The following is an 18,713-nucleotide window of genomic DNA, read 5'->3' on the forward strand; positions in this document are numbered from 1 at the left end:
GAGAACAAGAACAAGCAACGTTGCCAGCCTTTTACGAAAAGATCTGTTCGTACAGTATAGCTGGTCTACGCCACCAATCCCGTGCCGGTTATCACCAGTTTTGAATACATTAACATGAAGACACAAAACCTGTTTCGGGGTCTACGTTCTAAAGAATGACATAAAGTATGTCACATTGTCAAGTGTACTCAAGATAACTGATACGCGTCGGGTAACGGAGAAACGCTTAAAAACTCCCGATGTGTCAGTGAAAATACTATCAATAAACCTTAAGGCGAGTGCGCCTGCGTGCCCGAAAGAAGTTGATCGTTGAAGTCGTCCTGAGAGATCGGTTTTCAACACATGAGTGTAGCAACATGAAGTAATGCGTCAAAGAACGGGTTTTCGGTTTAGGTTGTATAACATGACGTGTATATACAGTATGTGTGTTTTCGTTCCATAGGTACCCGGTGCACTATTTGGAAGTAATGCCCCTTTCTATCCACTATTTAGAAAGCAGAGTGATTGTTTAAATCGCTGTTTGCGAGTCTGCACCACAGGCGACGGCAACACCCAGCGACGGCAAAACTTAACAGCAGAGTTAACCTTAATGCCAGAATATGCCAAGAATTCGTTTATTCTAAATACTATGCAGGCAAGGTCAACTAATCACCTTTTACATACCTTCCCCCATAATGTGTTCTGGGCTGTTTTCGTTGAGAATAGTTCCAGTGGGATCTCTGTTACTTCCGCTACCAACCGAAGTGGAACCGGTCGAAATGGGAGCCTCGATTGACGAAACTGTAACGACTACAACAATAAAACAGAAAGCGGCGCAAAACGTTTTGGTAGCCATAGCTCAAGCTGTGTAGCACAGAAGAAAATCAAATCCTGAGTATTCTCTGAGACTGACAAACTGTACAGCAATTACGCGGTTTATAAACATCGTTGTCGTTCATATTGCAGCGAGCACATTCAAGTTGTGCAATGTTTTACGCCATGGGCAACGCATCTGAGTTATCGACCAATGTTAATATTTTGTAATAACAGTAATGGCTAATTTTAATATTTTTAATCTCTCACAAGTTACCATGACACGCAATCATTCGCCAAAGGCGTCATCCACTACTCGTAGTCTACCGAAAGAACTTCCGTGAATTTCAACTGGCAGCGTTGCTCAACGGTGTTACATGCACACATCTTGAAGCAAATTCTATTTCTCACAGGATTTTTAGCGATAACCAATGAAGCATGGTTATCACTAGAAATCGTGCTGCTTTCTTGCACTTGTTGCGTGAACATGATTACATAAATAGTTACAAGTTACAACCCATTTGGAAAATCTGGGTTAAACTTACTCAAGTAGTGAGTGTGGACCGTATGGTGGTATGCGCGCTGTACTTTGTGCACACGAGCACCGATTTTGCGATTCGAATGTGTACAACTGTATGCGAATACCCAGAGCCGTATTATTCTCATCCAATGTAATCGGCTGTTTAATAGCTGAATATTATAAGCCACATCACTTGTTTTCTCTCCAACCAAAAATATCTAAATGAAATTTAATGAATTGTATTTGCGCTTATCTTTGAGCCTGCATGAACGTAAAATAAATAAAAATAATGGACCGGTGACCAAAGGTCTTCCTAATTCAGCTTCTGTTTAACGTTACAGAAGTTCCAGCTACGATGTCATGAAGGGCAAGCTGGATGACGTCAAGGCCGTGTGCACAGTAGTCGTACGATGCTTAAATGTATCCGTTAACGAAGCTCGGACTACGGAGTAGCACTCACGCTGTCAAACGAGAAATCTCAATAGGGGTAGACCGGTAGTATACAATCCCGGCTGGACCTACCATGCAGCACAGAAATACAGACCATGCCAAGAAGCGCAAAATACCGTAATTATCGAATTTGCACCTCCCCGAAATAAGGTCCCCCTCCGTAATAAGCCCCCCTCCAGCAACCCGTTTGCAAAATAGCGCCTCCCCCCGAATTTACCGCCCAGGGAGCGTTATTAAATGGCTAGCGCCACAAAATGATAGATATTCCGCAAATTGCTTCATAATAATTGTTATGATTTAATGAATAAACAGAAACAGTCACAAAAATGATGTTGTACGATGATTCAGAATGCTGCTCGTAAGGTTGTAAAACTTCAGATATCGGTATCTCACTATCTAGTATATACTGCGCTCAGTATCAACAGAACAGGATGCGCAAATGTTTGAAAAATGACGGCCCTCACCGAAACATACTGTTTGAAAAATAGTACCACCCTCCGAAATAACGCCCCCTTCCCGAAATATAGGCCCCCTTCCTCCAGGACGTTTGAACTATTTGCACCCCAGGGGTGCAAATTCGATAATTACGGTATCTGTGATATTTTTCATCAACCATAATGCCGCAAACGTTTTAAAATGCGCATGATACTTCCATATTTTTCATAGAAATTTTTTGCTTTCCAAAAGTCAAGATACCAGAATATCTGCCTTTTTAAACTTCTTTCAATCTTTCCATTCATGGCCGAACTTTCAAGGGCAGTACTGTAAATCATGCTTTGCAGTTACAGTCAGTAGTACTGTACAGAGGTCGAAGTTGTGAAATATGAATATATCGCAAGTCGGCAGCGGGCATCGCAAGGCATAATTCGGTCATCGATAAAACGAATAATTTATTATAACCTTCCTTATAACTGTGCCAAAATAAGAGAATTTTGAAGGCATACTGCACTCGCCTATATCGTATGATCAATGTATTCGAAATTAAAAGTGTTGCTGTTAGGGATTTTCTTTGACCATTTTGGTACACCAATATACGGTATGTAGCATGTTTCGACAGCCGGGCACCTGAATCCAGCATGCTACTCGATTTTCAAGAAAGTTTTACGTGTAATTCTTCTCACGAGTCACAATAATTGTGATTTTAAACCCTTAATATTAACCTTAATACCTTGATAAGAGTCTCACAATGGGACCGGTGAGCTTTGTGACAACTCCGCGGCGCTCGTACAAAAAGTGACTAAACCCGCCGTCGGTGCGTAGATTAGCAATGCAGCTGTTTGTAAAGAAGAATTTAATATAGTTATCAGCTTGTTTGGTACGAGATTGCGAGTATAAAAAGGACAATATTTGAATTCGACATGGACATGTATTTCTACGGAGATAGTGCAAAAGTTATAAAACCGTATTAATTTTATCAGAAACACCATTTGTTTGTACGTCAGCAGTCAGTCAACGAGGAATGTGACGTTGTTGTTAAAAACGAGTATACCGCGCCAAATTCTTAAAGAAATATGCCACCGCAACGCCACACTTCAGCCGGCAGATATCAGCAATGCATAAAAGTTGCATTTCTGATCTGTTTTTTTTCGCCCTTTTACGGATATTTCCACGTGCTGTGCTCTGTACATTTTGTTTCCGGTGCCTGGTAGAGCGTGATGTGCATGTGACACCATTCAGTTTCTACCAATCCCTTATTTTCGTTTGATGCACCATTCTCCAGTCTTAACTCAGCAGCGTGTGCAGCAGTATTGTTGATCTACCGGTGGATGTATACTGTAGAGCAATGTGATCAATAAATAAATTGTCTCAATCGCCATTAGTCCACCAGTGCAGTACATTCATCAACCCACACCTACACCAATGCAGTACATTCGCCAGCATACAGGCCTGCTCTGTTATAAGTAATGTATTTAGTATTTACAGTACCGTTGTACTGACCATGGAATTGCAGGCATGCACTACGCAAACGTCGAGCTTGAATTTGTTAAAATACGCGTAAACGGTAAGAGAATATACGTGAAGTTAATGGTTAAAACGTAGTTCCTTCTTTTTCACAGCGGCTGAGTGAGGACTTCCGCACGGTAAAATTTTGAGTGTGTAAATGCGCCAAGTAAATCATAAATCATGAAAAAATTCAGTAGGGCTTAGCGATCCATGTCGTCTGACTTGCATCAAATATTACCTGACCGCTTAACGAAATTCAATATGTAGTGTCAGATGTCCTTTGGGACGTGTGTAATATCATGGAAATAACGTTGACAAAGATTTTACAGCCAGACAGAGTGACTGTGAAGGCCGGGCCAACACAGTCACTTTCTTGTTGTCTGGCCGTACAGTCAAGAACCAAAGTAAAGGCATCCTATCCTCTCTCACCATATTTACATGCACAAGCTGATGTTTCCGGCAATCTTATCGGATATTTCTACATATACATGTATGTAGTCTGTGTTTTGTTTCCATTAAATTTTGCCATTTCAATATTTATATCCCAACCCGGCTGATCATTTGATATAATGGTCACAATGATCCGTCAGTGGTCATACATTGTTTTGGTGCGTATAGGTCATTCCCGACTTATTTCACTGATTTTGGCCGTACTAAGGTTCATATTTATCACACATTTTTTTAAAACATCCTTTGTCGTGGTGTTACTTTTTATGTCGTATATGATCATACATTTAATAATCATACATTTAATGTTAATTGCCCATAGCCTGGTGGTAGTACGTCTGGCTTTAAGATTGTATGTCCTGGGTTCGATTCCTAGGTGGGTAACTTTTATCTCATAAAATCAAACCAAAAAAAGTATAAAATTTTCAAAATAAACAAAAAAATTTTCCAATAGCCTGGTTTGCCCAACGGTTTTCACCTGAGGGTAATAAGTCTCCGTAATGGAGTTTGGCTACTGTAGTACGATAATAATAATAATAATAATAATAACATTTGCTAACATCGTACATGCCTGTTTAACGATTCCGGAGAATTCGTATTTTCAAGTTGTGACCCTCGCTTTTCAAATATCCCTTCTCTTACTGCCCGTGTTTCTTATGGCTTTGTCCTTTTTCTCCATGCTGAGATTAAGGGACACCGGCAGTCGGTTTGAGCGCGCAATGGCGCGTCCTCAGGACGCGTTTGTATCAAGTGTGTGGAATGGCTGTGGAATAATCGTCGCTTTGGCCTGTATGTTTACTGGCATCGAATGCATGCTGGTCTTTGTCCAATCTACAGAGGCCCTGCATTGGGACGATGCAGCATATTGTTACGCAGTCCCATTTAAAAAATTACAGTCCACCGTTTTGACGGTTTTTGCTATATCCTCAACGAATAATTTATTCCAGTACGCATCGTGCTGTTTTGTCGCGGTAGTTTTTGGAGCGGCCATTTTTTGGAGCGGCCATTTTTCCGGTTGCTTTTAAAATACGCAGGATGGAGAAAGCATTGTTATCGATTATTAAAATATCGGAGACTCAAAATTTAGGCGCCAACCAAATTTATAATCCGTGTGAGGATTTCGATAACATTATGCGGTTTATATTTAAATTTAGTGACCTTATGACTTCCACATCTTTTCTATTGTATATATATGGCGTTTCCGCAGCAGTTTTTGTTATCCTTTATCTGTCGGGAACCGGCACAATCAATCTCTCCGATTTGGTTTTTCCCGCATGTGCCCTTATGTGCAACGGCATAGATTTCTTCGCCTGGAACTTCTTCGTATACGAGGTAACTTCAGACATGTACAAAAAGCTAGTTTATGCTTCCTTAAGTCCGCAATTATTGCTTCGATAATGTACAGTATTTCGTTCGTCTAGTAACAAAGCTCAATAAAGCGCGTACACGCAACAACGAGAATAGACAGGAAAGGTCACAGCCATATTGGGCCGGCCGCTCAGCAGATCAGCTTATCCAAATCCCGCACGCGTGATTAAGGCACAATTCACTGCCTACTCAATCGACCGGTGTGGATGCGACCTTTTCTAAACCTTTTTCGTTGTTGCATTCAGTATGACATCATGTTTACTCTGTATGTAAACGCGTTGCATTGAATACTTGGGCTTACGTTGCGCTAATTGGTGGATGATGTCCTAGTACAAATCCTACCGGAAGCGTGATGTGACTTATACACAAGTCAATTAATTCATGCATGCACTAATTATGAAAATTTCTGCAGTCTTTGTTTGGCGCTGTATGTATTTATCAGCTTCTTTTTGTACAACTGATTATCAGTAATGCATCACGTCCTTACAGTGCATTACGAAGCGTAACTGCGTTTCGTCTTTGAGCAGGTCTCGCGCTTAAGATCGACCGCCAAGGAGATTCGGTCGTCCGACGTCCCGGGACATCAACAGCTTATGAATGTTGCCGATGCGGTGATAAGAACATTGGCAAACGCAGCGGGCGACTTGGAAGCATTCAAGGCATCGCTTTCTGTTGAAAGTCTCGTGAAGGTGCGGTGCTTTAACTTTAAGTTCTATACACTGGTCTCGCATTCAAAGAGCAGCATGAATCGGCATTGTCAGAGTAGAAGGCTCTGCCCTCAGGACAGCCGCCCCATCCGCCGTCTACCTGGTTGTCTCAAGCTCAAGCACAAAAATCTTGATCTCAGCCAACAACGGCGATGGCACAGTGGCTGTGCTACGTGGATCACACAGTCGGTAGCCAGCGGTTCGATTCCGCTCCGTCGCCATTTTTCAGAATTTCCTCAACAGGAAATTCTTTCAGACTTCATCTGGCCGCCCTCCCTTCGCTGAGATACCCACGGACAGCCGTCTTTATGGCAGCCTCTGATAGCATGGTTGTTCAACTGTGCGAGACGACAGAAATATTAATACGTAGCACCTACGTACAGAAGTGTTATGTAGTATGTACAGATATGTAATGTACAGAAATACTATTATGTAGTATGTAGTTTTACGTAGTCTTTACTTCCCACGCCCAGGCAGACGTCAGCGGAACGTTAGACGCACTTTAATAAAGTTAACACTGACCTGATAACCTTCGCACGTGAAAGCCATGGTAAATAAATACCTAGCGTCTGATAAATTTAAATTACGGTTTAATTTCTTAGGCTCTGGTTGCTATCTGTAACTTTACGGCGGCGATGATGCTAACCAAGGACTCAGATAAACAGACAACAGCCTTAGCTCAGCAAACCAACTACACCGGAAAAAGGCTCGCCCAGTTCACCGATTTCTTCTACAACGCTACCAATTCTTCGGATCCGAGATTGCATCCTTTATACGTGTGAATCGAACGATGCATTTGGGGGTGAGTAATAGTATTTTACAGTTTAATAAACCAAATTTTTGCAAAATGGTATGGGGCTATTCATCATCTCTGTGAGCCAAAAAAACTTAGCAATGATAATTATAACAGTATGTGTCCCAAGCTCCCTAATGTTCTTTCACATTTCAAAGAGTATCTGATAGAAACTGCAAGATCGTCCACGCGAACTGCACGTACCGGAAGCAGGTTTCTTTGTTTTGCCGAATCCAGACCAGAAAGCACTGGAAACAGTTCTTTCGTGCTTTACGGGAACCTGCTGCTGAAACTTTGCTCATTTATATACAAAAAATTGTTCATTTATACAGCCGCTGACGTGATTGCGATGGTTGCATGTTAAAAAATTCTGTTTTTCTTTAAATTACTGTGGAGTCTATGAGTCCGACTGAAAAATTGAAAATCTCTGCTTAAAGCATTGCATCAAGCACCGGCGTCGCTGATAGTGATCATTATTTTTAACCGCTACATCTCATAGAATATCTGGATAACAGATACCTCGTAATTATATAAGAAAGAAAACTATATGCCACAGAATCTCCTCATAGAAGAAACAAATAAAAACAGTCCCCAAAAGCAATAAATAGAGCAAACGACACTGTACAGCGACAGCTAAAACAAACAAAAGACGGTCTCCGTCGAGAGTGAGAGAAAGGTCTCTGGAAACAGAAAATCAAAAAACCGCGGATCCTCCCGGAAAAAGAAAAATTACAAAAACAAAACGATTAAAACCACGTTTGCCGTAATATTTCACAACAGGGAGAGGGACGCGACCGGACACAGAGAAAAAAACCAATAATCAATCAAAAAGTAAAAACAGGAGAACCGAGGAAACACAACAGCCAGTGTTTTGTTTTGTGTAAGAAAAAAAACACATTGTGCACTGTCACGGATAGTTAATTAAAAACTCAACTATAATACACACAGAATTGTACACACTATACACCGACACTCATTTTGACGTTACGCACGTCCGCTGCATTCCCGCGTGTTTAAGGTCACCATCGCAAGGGTGGTGGCTACAACCGCGAATGCGGCTGCGACAGATTAAGGATGTGGGGCGAGGTGCGGGTGGTGTTCCCGCCCGTGGGCGGCGGCCCCGGAGGATGGTTGTGGGAGGTGGGGAACGCGTAGTGGATGGGCGCCAGCACTGGCTCCTTGTGGTGGCTGGCCGGGGTCACCGGCAGGGAGCCGCGCCGCATCACCATGTTCCCGCCGGAGGTGGCCGACTGGATGACCGTGGCGTTGTGCTGCACGGCGCCCGGGACCTGGCAGATGAAGGGCAGCGAGCCGACGGTGCTCCCGGGGACGAACGGTAGCGGGGTCTGCAGGAAGGAAGCCGCCGCCTGCTGGGGGGTCAGAAACATGGGCCGCGGGAAGGTCGGGACGGGTCCGGCGGCCGCCGATGACGGGTGGAGGTTGGGGGTGCTGGTGGAGGTGGGCTTGGGACCGCTGTGGGTGGTGGCCGTAACCGAGAAGTTGACGTTGATGGTCACCGGGTGGCAGATGGAATGCGGACCGACCTTGGCGTCCGGCTCGAACTCGATGAGGTGGGTGGCCAGGGACGACGGGACGTAGTAGGCCCCGGAGGAATGCAGCGCGAAGATGGGCACCGTCGAGGAGGAGGTGACGGCCGGCGACCCGGAGGCCCGCCGCTTGTGGGCGGTGGCCACGAAGTCGGCAGGGAAGGAGTCGAAGGAGCCTTCGCGGTCGATGCTCTCGTTGGATCCGGAGGAACGGGAATCAGGGCGCCGTTTGCCCAACAGTATCGGGCTCTCCTCCACTTTGATCTCGGGGTCGCTGGTGCGGCGCAGCTCCTCCTTGAAGCGCTCCTTGATGGTCCGTTTGAAGCTGTACGGGGCTCCTTCTTTGGCGTCGGTGGTGTCTTTGGCGGATGTGGACGTCGGGGAGGCGCTGCGGACGGCCGCGGTAGAGCTGGCCGGCTCGGTCTTCCCGTCGGCGGCGTCCTGCTGCCCGCCCACCGGGCGGTAATTGCGGCCCCACGTGTGGAAGGGGCTCTGCAGCATCTCCTTCAGCTGGCTGGAGGCGGCCGACTCCGCGTCGCCACCTTTGCTCTGCGAGTTGCCGCTGTTCCCGGAGGAGTTAGGACTGTTGCTGCCGCCGGAAGCGTGCATCTCCGCCTCCGAATCGTAGTCGCTGGTAATGCGGATACCGCGGATGTCCGACTGGGAGAGCGCCCGCGGGCGGTGGCCGTTGATAAGCGGGGTGACCTCCAGTTTTTGGCTGCCGCGGTGGTGGTGGTGATGTAAGTGCCCGATACGGGCTTCGCTCTCGATGGAGGAATCGCGACGGCTTTTGGTGAGCGGCTGCAGAAGGTCCGGTGGGAGGTGTTCCCTTAAATCTGCCAAAAGATAGCGGCTGTCACGATGTCATTGATTTTACTATTATTTCATAAAATTAACCCAAATCTTTCTTTAGGATTTTCCAGTGGCCTACTGTAGTAAAATACAGTGCATTCGGTTAACATAATATTAAATATCGTAATAACAAACAGACGTACTTATTAAAATAATCAGTTTTTGTTTTATACGCTTTATTTTACCCTGATATTTAAATTAAAAAGTAAAAATTGTATATGTACTACCAATAAGAATAATAATTATTTTGATAATATTAATTAATGGTGACCGGAAGTAGCGGCTTACCTATATCGTGGCCCATTCGGTCGAGGGCGTTCTGGGTGTGGTTGAGGAGCCGGCTGCACAGGCCCTCCCCGACGAAGAAGCCTTCGACATCAACCAGGAACTGCAGTAACTCCACGAAGCAGTCCTTGTAGCCTTCGGCGTAGCTGCGACTGGTGCTGCTGCCGGTGTTGTCTTTGCTCTCGGGCGTCGGAGATTCCGAGGGACTCACGTGCTCCACATCCGCTGTAATCACAAAATACCCATAAATACATAAACAAACAATAATAAACAAAATTAAATAAAAATAAAAACAACACAGAAAAAATATACTAATTCAACTGAAAATCATATAGAAAAAATCAATAAAAAAAATATAATTAAATCATGGTAGCCGCACTCACTTTGAAATCGCGATGGAAGCTTGCTTTGGAGATAGCGGATATGCTTAATGGCCATTTCAATAATCTCCGTCTTCTCAATCCGCCCGCGACCCTATCCAGCAAAAAAGCATCCGTTAAAAATCAGCTTTCAAATAATTCGAAATTTAACTATTGGAAAAACACTAGGGTTGCCGATGAATACGTACACGTACCTTGCGCAGGTAGGACGACGGTATCAACCGGCTGAGATCAGCCAGACAGTTGTTCATCCGATCCCGCCGGCGTTTCTCGATAATCCGATGGGACATGGGATCCTGCAATGGAACAACACAACACTCATCTCGATTGCCGGGTGTAATTGACGCACGCTGCGAGTGCAACGGTCACGGATGTTTATATATATACTGTACACGGCCGCGTAATCAACGCAGCGGCCGCGTCCAATTAGCCTAATTTAAGCACGGTGCCGGCGGAGCGATTAACGGGGGATTATTTTTAACCCGGGACTCGGTAATTCGTATATCCCATAGTCAATACACAGGGTGTGTGATCACGGGGAAACGCGAGTCATTTCCGCTGTCGCACAACGGCTGACGCATTGTTGACATGTACTGCCTTGCGATACAATTGTACATTGTGATTGTGTGGTGATGTCATCGGCGCACGCGGTACCCGTCGGAAAATGCCCCGTGCAACAACACGCTGCACGTCATAGCGGCCAGAGGATGCCGGCTGATTGTTGTGTACGTAACACGCAATATTTTCATTCTAAACACCACGTTGCAATATCGTACACACGATAAATATTTAATTTCGACCTGGATGCGCAATTTGTTTTGTTTTCCACGATTTCGACAGGAAACGCCGGCGTGAAAATAGATTACACAGCAGAAACTGAATTTCTTCTGCGATATTTTAATTAAGTATTTAATTTGATTAAATCGTAAAGTGTTACTACTGCATTTCATAAATTAACATAAAATCTATTGAATCTGTTATGTATTCCAGTAACTTTTTATTTTTATTCGAATATATTTTTTATAATTTCGGCAAGCAATACCGGCTCAGGTTAACTTTTTTAATTAAATTAAATTTTACTACTCGTAGGAACTAAATTATTTCAAGGGTCATTTCGGAAATTTCACAGAAATAATTTTTTATTTATTCTAATAATTAATTATTTTTAAAAAAGCAATTTTTCTCTGTACACGCAAAAACGCGCTTCGGTAAATCAGAAAATCCTGGAACGGAACACGGAACCGCACTTCGGTCGGTGTTTTGGCGTATACAAAGCACCAAAACACGCACGCGGTGTTTACGTAAGAAAACGCTGCAGTTTTTTCACGAGAGGACCCTTCGCCCGGTTTCACCGCCTAGCACCACGTGATGCCCACTTGAAAGCGGAACACAACACGACACAATCGATACACGTCCGGTTGAGAACTTATCCGCCGTACTCAGCAGAATGTGATACAAATGACGTCTGTACAATGTACATTAAATTTTGTACAGTACAAACGCCGTGTACACAGTACAGTACATATAGCGCCCTGTACACGCCGGCATCAGCCGGGCGCAGCGTGTGATGGGGACGTGATCGGCACTGACCGCTCGGTAAACGCAGCGGCGCTGTCGAAAACGTGATCAATCACGGACGGCTGCGTGTGTGTAGTACTGTGTGCATGTACACGCCGGCTTGACCGCCCAACAGGGTCACTGAAGGACATTGTGTGTGACCGCTGCGGCGTTTGGCCTCGGCGCCGCGGTCTTATGTAATCCGCGCCACTTATTGCGTCAGCGCCCGCTTTAAACCGACAATTTTTCTCGGGTTTCCGATTCCGTTTTTCCGGCTAAGTTTGCCGATATCTTGCGTTGCAGATCCGTCAATCGTTCAACGCATCGAAGCCAAGAAGTAAATCACTAGTTTGAAAAGATTATAATTTCCGTACATCCGTTTTTTTCGTGCAAAAAAAACTCAGATATAAAAATACTATAAAAAAGTTTTATACGTATACTAAAAATCATTTTTTCTTTAATTTTATTCAATGTGTCGTTGATATTATTAATTTGATTTAAATTTTTTCTGGAGGTGTTTTTAGTCTTTAATAAAAATATATAATAGTGTGGCGGCTGTTTTTATTGATCGATGAGTCGTTAAATTTTTATTCAGAAATCTGCCTCGTTTTTTTCTCTCGCTGAAGTGGCTTCGTGCAGCGCTAATGATGACCATCACAATTTGGATGGGCCGTGGTTCCCATCATAACACGCCCCTCCTTTACGCCGCTTTACAAAGTAGCCGATTACGCTGTGTCGCCACACACACACACGCATTCATACCCAGTTTAAACACACAACTAGCCGTTGCATAACCAAAACGCTTTGGCACACAAACGCGCTGTTGGCAGGCGCTATGACATAACGCACACACACACACACTACTGAACTTCGGTCAAGTACCTTCCAACCGAGTCAAAGCAGCGCCATGTGCTCGCAACAGAATTCGGCGAAAACCAGAAGCGAGAAAAACAAACCCCGGCATACTGTAAAGTGCAGACGAAACGGTCCGGTATAATTATACATATAAAACATAAATCCGCGCACTGTCATGTACACCACGCATATATGGCTGCCAGTCATCCCTCTGCCATTAAATCCCATTTGGCGTAAACAAGCGCCTGCGTCATCACAGTGCACGGCTAATCAGCGGATACCCGGGTTTGCACGTTTCCCGAGCGCTCGCTCGTTCTATCCGTTCAAGCCGCAGGAGCAGACAAACAAGGACGCGCGCGCACGCTGACGCACATTCCCTAATCGATCCCGTTTTTTCCCTCTCTCTTCCTTTTTCTGAGTGATCAATGGGATCACGCGCACGCACGCAACCGGGAGAAAAGCCGCTTTACCAGCGAAAAAACCCGGGCTTTTCGTGTGAAGACTTTTTCTCTGCCTGTTTACGGAAAATGCAGGCAGTGCTCTCCCGGAAATGAGCTCACGGGAAAAAGAGCCTGGTTTTTCCGGGAGTTGTGGGGGTATTTATTAAGGATCGCGCGTGGTGCAAAAACAATCAGCGGGCGGTGTATAAAGTTCAGCTTTAAGGTTGATTAGATCGATGCGGGCGCTGCTAGTGTATGAAGGGAGGTTCACGTGGGCCCAGCACAATACCGGTTCCGTTGGGAACTGGAGAAAATGGCATTATCGGCGGTAATTCACAGGAGTTCAAATTAAATACTCGGGTCATGTGCTGCACGCGCGCCGGGCGCAGTAATATAATTAACGGAAATGTGACTGCACCGAAAGGGCAGCAATTATTTCCTTCGACTCGTTGAGAATCCAAAGAAATTCGTATAAAATATTTCTTACACTTTAAATAAACTAATGCGACACCATTAAACAGAATTACAAATTATTAATTAAATATGTACGTTTTTTGAGGAATTTTGGATACTTTGGTTGATGATTAAGAATTTGTTAAACTGGAATAAAATCGGGACTATTTTTATTGTATGCTATTATAACAGAAATTCATATAAATTGTTTTCAGTGCTTTTAAGAAAATTTACAATTTTACAAGTTTAGAAGAAAACAATTATTTAGTGAAAGATTTTTGTTTTGTAGGAAATTGAGTGGTTTTATGGTTGATTGTAATTTTTAAAATCGGGATGAAATCGGGGTGCAGCGCGGGAATAACTCGAAAGGTAAATGGTCAATTATTAAAGTACACACATAGCGCGCCCGCACTAATGGCGGACGGATATTATATTTTTATAATGGCGTTAAAAGATGGCGTTGATGGCGGTGGTGTATTACATAAGCCGTTAGCCGAGCTCCACAGCGGCGCAGAATATAGAGCAGTAAAAATGGCGAAACAGAACGTTTAACGGCGGGAAATATTTACAGAGCACTACAAATAAACGCCGCGTCATATCTCCGCGCGAGCGCGCGGCTGCCTGATTACGAAATAGGCCAAGAGCTGCACACACACAACACTCTCTCCCTCTCACTGCGAAAACACTCACTCTGAAAAGAGTGGAAAAATAATAAAAAATTGAGCATGAGAAAGACATAGAGAGAGAGAGAAAAACGCCGACAGAGCTGACATGACCCAAAAACATTGGCACACGAGTAGCGGTATATTACATACACTGGCACCACGGGCAAACGGACGCACGTCCGCCCCAAAATGACCCATTTCACCGCGGTTAGAACAGACTGAACTCGCGCGCGCGCAACATCGCACGATCGATCCCGCCATGATCAGTCGCCGCCAGACGCCGGGTGGCGCGCTATAACGGCCAGGATTTGGAGCGGGGAGAGAGAAAGAGGGAAGAGAGCAATTAAGGCGCCCAGCCTGGTTTTAGCTCCGGCGCTGATTGATGCCTGTTCGCCCTCGGTCGAGCACGAACAAACACCATCTAACTGCGCACTCTCGCGCTCCCACTTTTATTTTATCCCCGTTTGATACCGGGAACGAGGCCGCGCCCGGGTTTAAATGCGGCGCCGGGAGTTGGAGTGTGCGCGTCTACCTAACACCGCAATAAGCGTTGACGGTGCGCGTCGGCGTCCGAAGACCGACATGCACCGGGAGACTATTGTTTAATCGGATACTCAACCTACTTTCAATGTCACTGCTGTTGCTGACCCAATCCCGAATTATTAAATAAATAAATAAATTTATTAGAAAGGCAGGCAAATGGTTATGCCGGCAAATTTTGTTGAATTTGATTTTAAGTAGGTTGATTATCATAGTGAGATAACCTTTATTACCAAGTAGGCAAGTAATAATTATGTGGAACTGTAAAAAATTATAATCGGTTTCCAGTTCAAGGAAACATAGGAAAACCTGAGAAACCAAAGAAACTTAAGAAAGTTCAATATGTGCGTGCGCAATTATGCGTTAAAAACGTAGCACCTACGTTTTACTAATAAATTGTAGTATTAAAAAATCTATTAAGTGGTTTCAAAATTTTGCGGTATCTTATAAGAATTTCCTTCTGCCAAGTTTCATACAAAAATGAAGTAATATGTTCGACTACGGCAATGTGTCAGTTGCGTTTCTCAGACGGATTAATCCAATTTTAAAAACGGCCACATCGAGCGAGAGAGAGCCTATATGGAGTGTTGGTCATACGACAGCTCGGCTGAGTGAGTAAACAGTAGCAAATCGAGGTCACCTGAAGGGCTCACACCAGCTGTGTGCGGTAATCGGCTCTCTGAGCTGACGCTACAGATGTTGCAGCATGCCGGCAATCGGGCGCGCATGAGTAGACGCACAAGGTTGGCCCCCATATCCACGCAACACCATCCGCATGATGCGGCTACTGTATGCGGCGCGCTCTGAATAGCCAGCGATTACATCAGAGAGCGGCGCATTGTTCTCCACAGTGGCTGGCTTATGGTGTCAGACAATAATCACACGTATACACACACAAGATCCGTCCACACACACAGGCAGGCAGCCACGGAATCTGACCGTGAACATGCGTATGATGTGTGAGGCCGCGTTCAAGGCAGACCTTGAGTGGCCCGTTTGTTTAAGCCCCTTTGCCGACCAATGCCATGGTCAGGCGGCCCGGCTGAAGGGGACCATCACGCGTTTACGTAATAGCACGCAACTGACCGTGAGCGCGCGGCATGTGATATAATCGCCTTGCGTAATTTTGTGTCGCCCGCATTTTAAGTGCATAATATTTCTTAGAAATCTAAGAAATCTAAGATTAAAAAGCAGATGTCGACAATTTTAATGAATCTAAGAACCCTGAAAAAAATTAGAAACTCTGCAGTTTTTAATTAATCTTCTTCGAGGAATATTAGAAGCCTAATAAAAAATATAAATCAGCCATATAAAAGAATATTCTCTTAGAAATATTAAAAACCTAAGTAAAGTAACAAAATCGGCGAATTTTCTTCTAAGAAACCTAAGAAACCTAAGAAAAAATCGACAATTTGGCGAATCTTGCATAACTCTGCTCGGATCTTTAATCCAAACGGCACAGTGCGCACTCTTCCGGCCGAGTTGCTATTTTTACCGGCCATCATTTTCCCCTAATGGAATGTAATTTGCCGCTTCCGGCGTGGCAGTTAAAGCTACAGACAAACTAATGATCAACTGCCTTTTCCAGCACACACGCCTCTACGTCAGCGGGCCTCTAATGAGCGGAAATGAAACCGACTGTAAAAGACGGCACATGTCCCGGGATCAAACAATAGCCCATCTTCTAGTCGACCATGCGAAAATTCCCGGGAAACCTTTTGCACCATGGTATAGGATGACGCCGATCAACGGCGGATTTTCGTTAATTGCCCACACGTAAAACCACACGTGCGCACCGATAAATAGTATTGATCGTTATGGAGGGCAGTGCGCACATATACTGGCCGCTCGGGAGAAAAATTACACCGGAGCAAAACCGGTCTCCCGGCAATTATTCCCCTTTTAAGCCGGGGCAGATCAATGCCGCGGCTGGAGAGGATGCGCGTATGTACGGTGAAGGTGCGGCCGCGCAAAGAGGGAAAATATATACGTTTGCCTGCACAGCAGTATGCAGCGCTGAATTCCCCGAAACGGCACGTGCACCCGGGATTACACTGGGATCCGGGTCGATTTCTGCGTCATCAATACGGCGATAGAACAGCTTAGCGGTAAAGCTCAGTGTAATTCCACCGAGACAACAAGGATGCACCAAGGTAGAAGGGAAGAGAAAAAATTGGCCCAATAAACGCGGCAAACAAATTACAGCCGGGGTCGTCCGCTCAAGGGCGGCGGTTGGGGAGCGTTTCACGTTTTTCTCATTTTCCGCTTACGGCGGCACTTTTACCGGCGCTTAGTCGGAGAAGCGATTCAGAGAGAGAGAGCGGAAAGATAAGTGCAAAACACTTTATGTAATAATGAAGCATGCTGCTGATGGGCGTTGTACGGTGGGAAAATGTTTTACAAGTCGCACACAATTCCCTCGCGGCACTTTTTTTCAACTGACTAATTACCAAACCATAGTTTTCTGATCAGTTTTTTCGAGACAATATAGACTCACCCGTGGCGCCGTCTTCTTTTTCCCGTATCCATACTCGTCGTCATGCGGCGATGTGGAAAAGTTCAACGTTCTGAAAAATGCAACGGTTGTTGTATATGTGTGTTGAATTGTGAGTAGCTGCTGTGTGTGAGAGTGTGAGAGAGCGTTACTTGGCAGCGATACGGCACCAACAATTTTCATGCTGGTCAGAACGGACTACGTAACCATAATGATTCTCTTATTCTCTGTGTAGCATATACGCGACGTGTGTTGCATGTGCCAGGTAAACACCGTGAATTAACGCCGTGGTTATGAAACGCTGCACAACACTGGCAGAAGAATTTTTGCGCCGCCATACCGGCCACGACGAGAGCGTCCGCATCAATTCTCTGCCATTGTCATTGTCCGGCAAATGTCGGCACACCGTAAAAAAACTTGTTAGAATAATTTCCACGCGCGCGCTCGCGCTTTCTTCACACCAGCGCCAAAACAAATTGCCGGCATTCTTTTCTCAAGCATGACCGTTATGCAATGCCCACAATCTGGACTTGCTGGCTGCGCCTGATCATGAGATGGCCGAATACGTGTGAGTATATACGAAGTGTATAATGCTTTTCCGGCTGCTGTTTAGCGGCTCACTGCCACTATATGACACAAACGCCCACTTCATTCGAGCCACAGCCACAAAACAACAAACAATTTCCAGAACGGAACTGCGTAATAACACTTGTAACGCCTGTGACTTTTGGCTAACCTAACCGATTTTCTCTGCCTTCAACAGAAATTAAATAATATTCCCATTCACACGTACACACACTCCACAATCTTTGCTCTTTGGACCTGTTACTGGAAACTTGCCGCGGTTGAAAGAATAATTAAGTCACAACTAAACTGACTGCCTGATCAATTAAGCGTAATCAGGACAACCCATCACCGTAAACATGTTGCGCCTTTCCGGGAATCGCGATTAAAAACCCCATATATCAGGTTTTGAACTTTCTGCGTAAAAACCTCATTAGATAGATCAGGTTTATGCGTTTTGAACTTTCCGCGTACGGTCGCCCGAATGCCAAGTAACCCTGACGTCATCTCACAGACAACGTAAGACTTTAGTGTGATTTATTGCGACGTACACATACCGCTCCATGTTGGGATCCTTGAGCTGGCCGGAGGCGTCCTCACTCAGCGGACTGGACTCGCGGGTCTCCCACGCGGCAAACTGCAGGGGCGCCGTGGCGGCCCCGGACTGCAGCGGGTGGTGGTGCAGCATGGAAGCGGTGGAGACCGTGAGTGCGGGCCCAGCGCGCATCTGCAGTACATTCCCATAATCCACCGCGCCCGACACTGACATCATCGATTATACAATACACTTGTACACTCAATCAGCACACACAAGATTCAGGTTTATGATTCTCCCGTGGTCATCCAGAAAACCGCTCGCCTGTACATAATACGTCCTGAGTTTCCGCTATATTTTCTACTTCGGTGCTGTGTTTGTCGGAATATGCCAGAGTTACTTAATCGCCTCGAAATGAAGAATGCTGTGTGGGGTTGGTTGTGTGAGAGGCCGCTGCTGTTTGAGCGTTGTGTGTGTGTGTTGAGTGCGTACTTACGTGTGTTGTTGCAGCAGACAACGTTGGAG

At 45.1% G+C, this 18,713-nt stretch overlaps 1 protein-coding gene across 3 annotated transcripts; it reads right to left on the reverse strand.

Moving 5' to 3' along the window:
• Positions 1 to 7,470: 7,470 nt before the first annotated feature.
• Positions 7,471 to 18,713, reverse strand: LOC129588763 (uncharacterized). Of its 3 annotated transcripts, none has more exons than XM_055483131.1 (6): positions 18,205 to 18,713; positions 17,093 to 17,162; positions 10,274 to 10,381; positions 10,089 to 10,179; positions 9,709 to 9,930; positions 7,471 to 9,404 (listed from the first exon to the last, which is right to left on the reverse strand). In XM_055483131.1, exons 1-6 carry the CDS (start codon positions 18,423 to 18,425, stop codon positions 8,062 to 8,064), a joined length of 2,055 nt encoding a protein of 684 aa, XP_055339106.1. In that variant the 5' UTR covers positions 18,426 to 18,713; the 3' UTR covers positions 7,471 to 8,061. The 3 variants fall into 3 exon arrangements, with proteins under 3 accessions (XP_055339106.1, XP_055339107.1, XP_055339108.1); XM_055483132.1 differs by having other exon boundaries at positions 18,211 to 18,709; XM_055483133.1 differs by having other exon boundaries at positions 10,280 to 10,381; positions 18,205 to 18,708.

This window comes from Paramacrobiotus metropolitanus, unplaced genomic scaffold (genome assembly GCF_019649055.1).
Source record: "Paramacrobiotus metropolitanus isolate TYO unplaced genomic scaffold, Prichtersi_v1.0 Parri_scaffold0000031, whole genome shotgun sequence".
In the NCBI taxonomy this organism is placed as follows: domain Eukaryota; kingdom Metazoa; phylum Tardigrada; class Eutardigrada; order Parachela; family Macrobiotidae; genus Paramacrobiotus; species Paramacrobiotus metropolitanus.

What these genes read in the sequence shown, in the direction of transcription:
- LOC129588763 (XM_055483131.1), bottom strand. Translation starts at nt 18,425, where the DNA reads ATGATGTCAGTGTCGGGCGCGGTGGATTATGGGAATGTACTGCAGATG. An exon ending in CCTACCTGCGCAAGGTACGT is followed by an intron (nt 10,180 to 10,273) that starts GTACGTATTCAT and finishes TTTGCTGGATAG; the next exon opens with GGTCGCGGGCGGATTGAGAA. An exon ending in CCGAATGGGCCACGATATAG is followed by an intron (nt 9,405 to 9,708) that starts GTAAGCCGCTAC and finishes ATCTTTTGGCAG; the next exon opens with ATTTAAGGGAACACCTCCCA.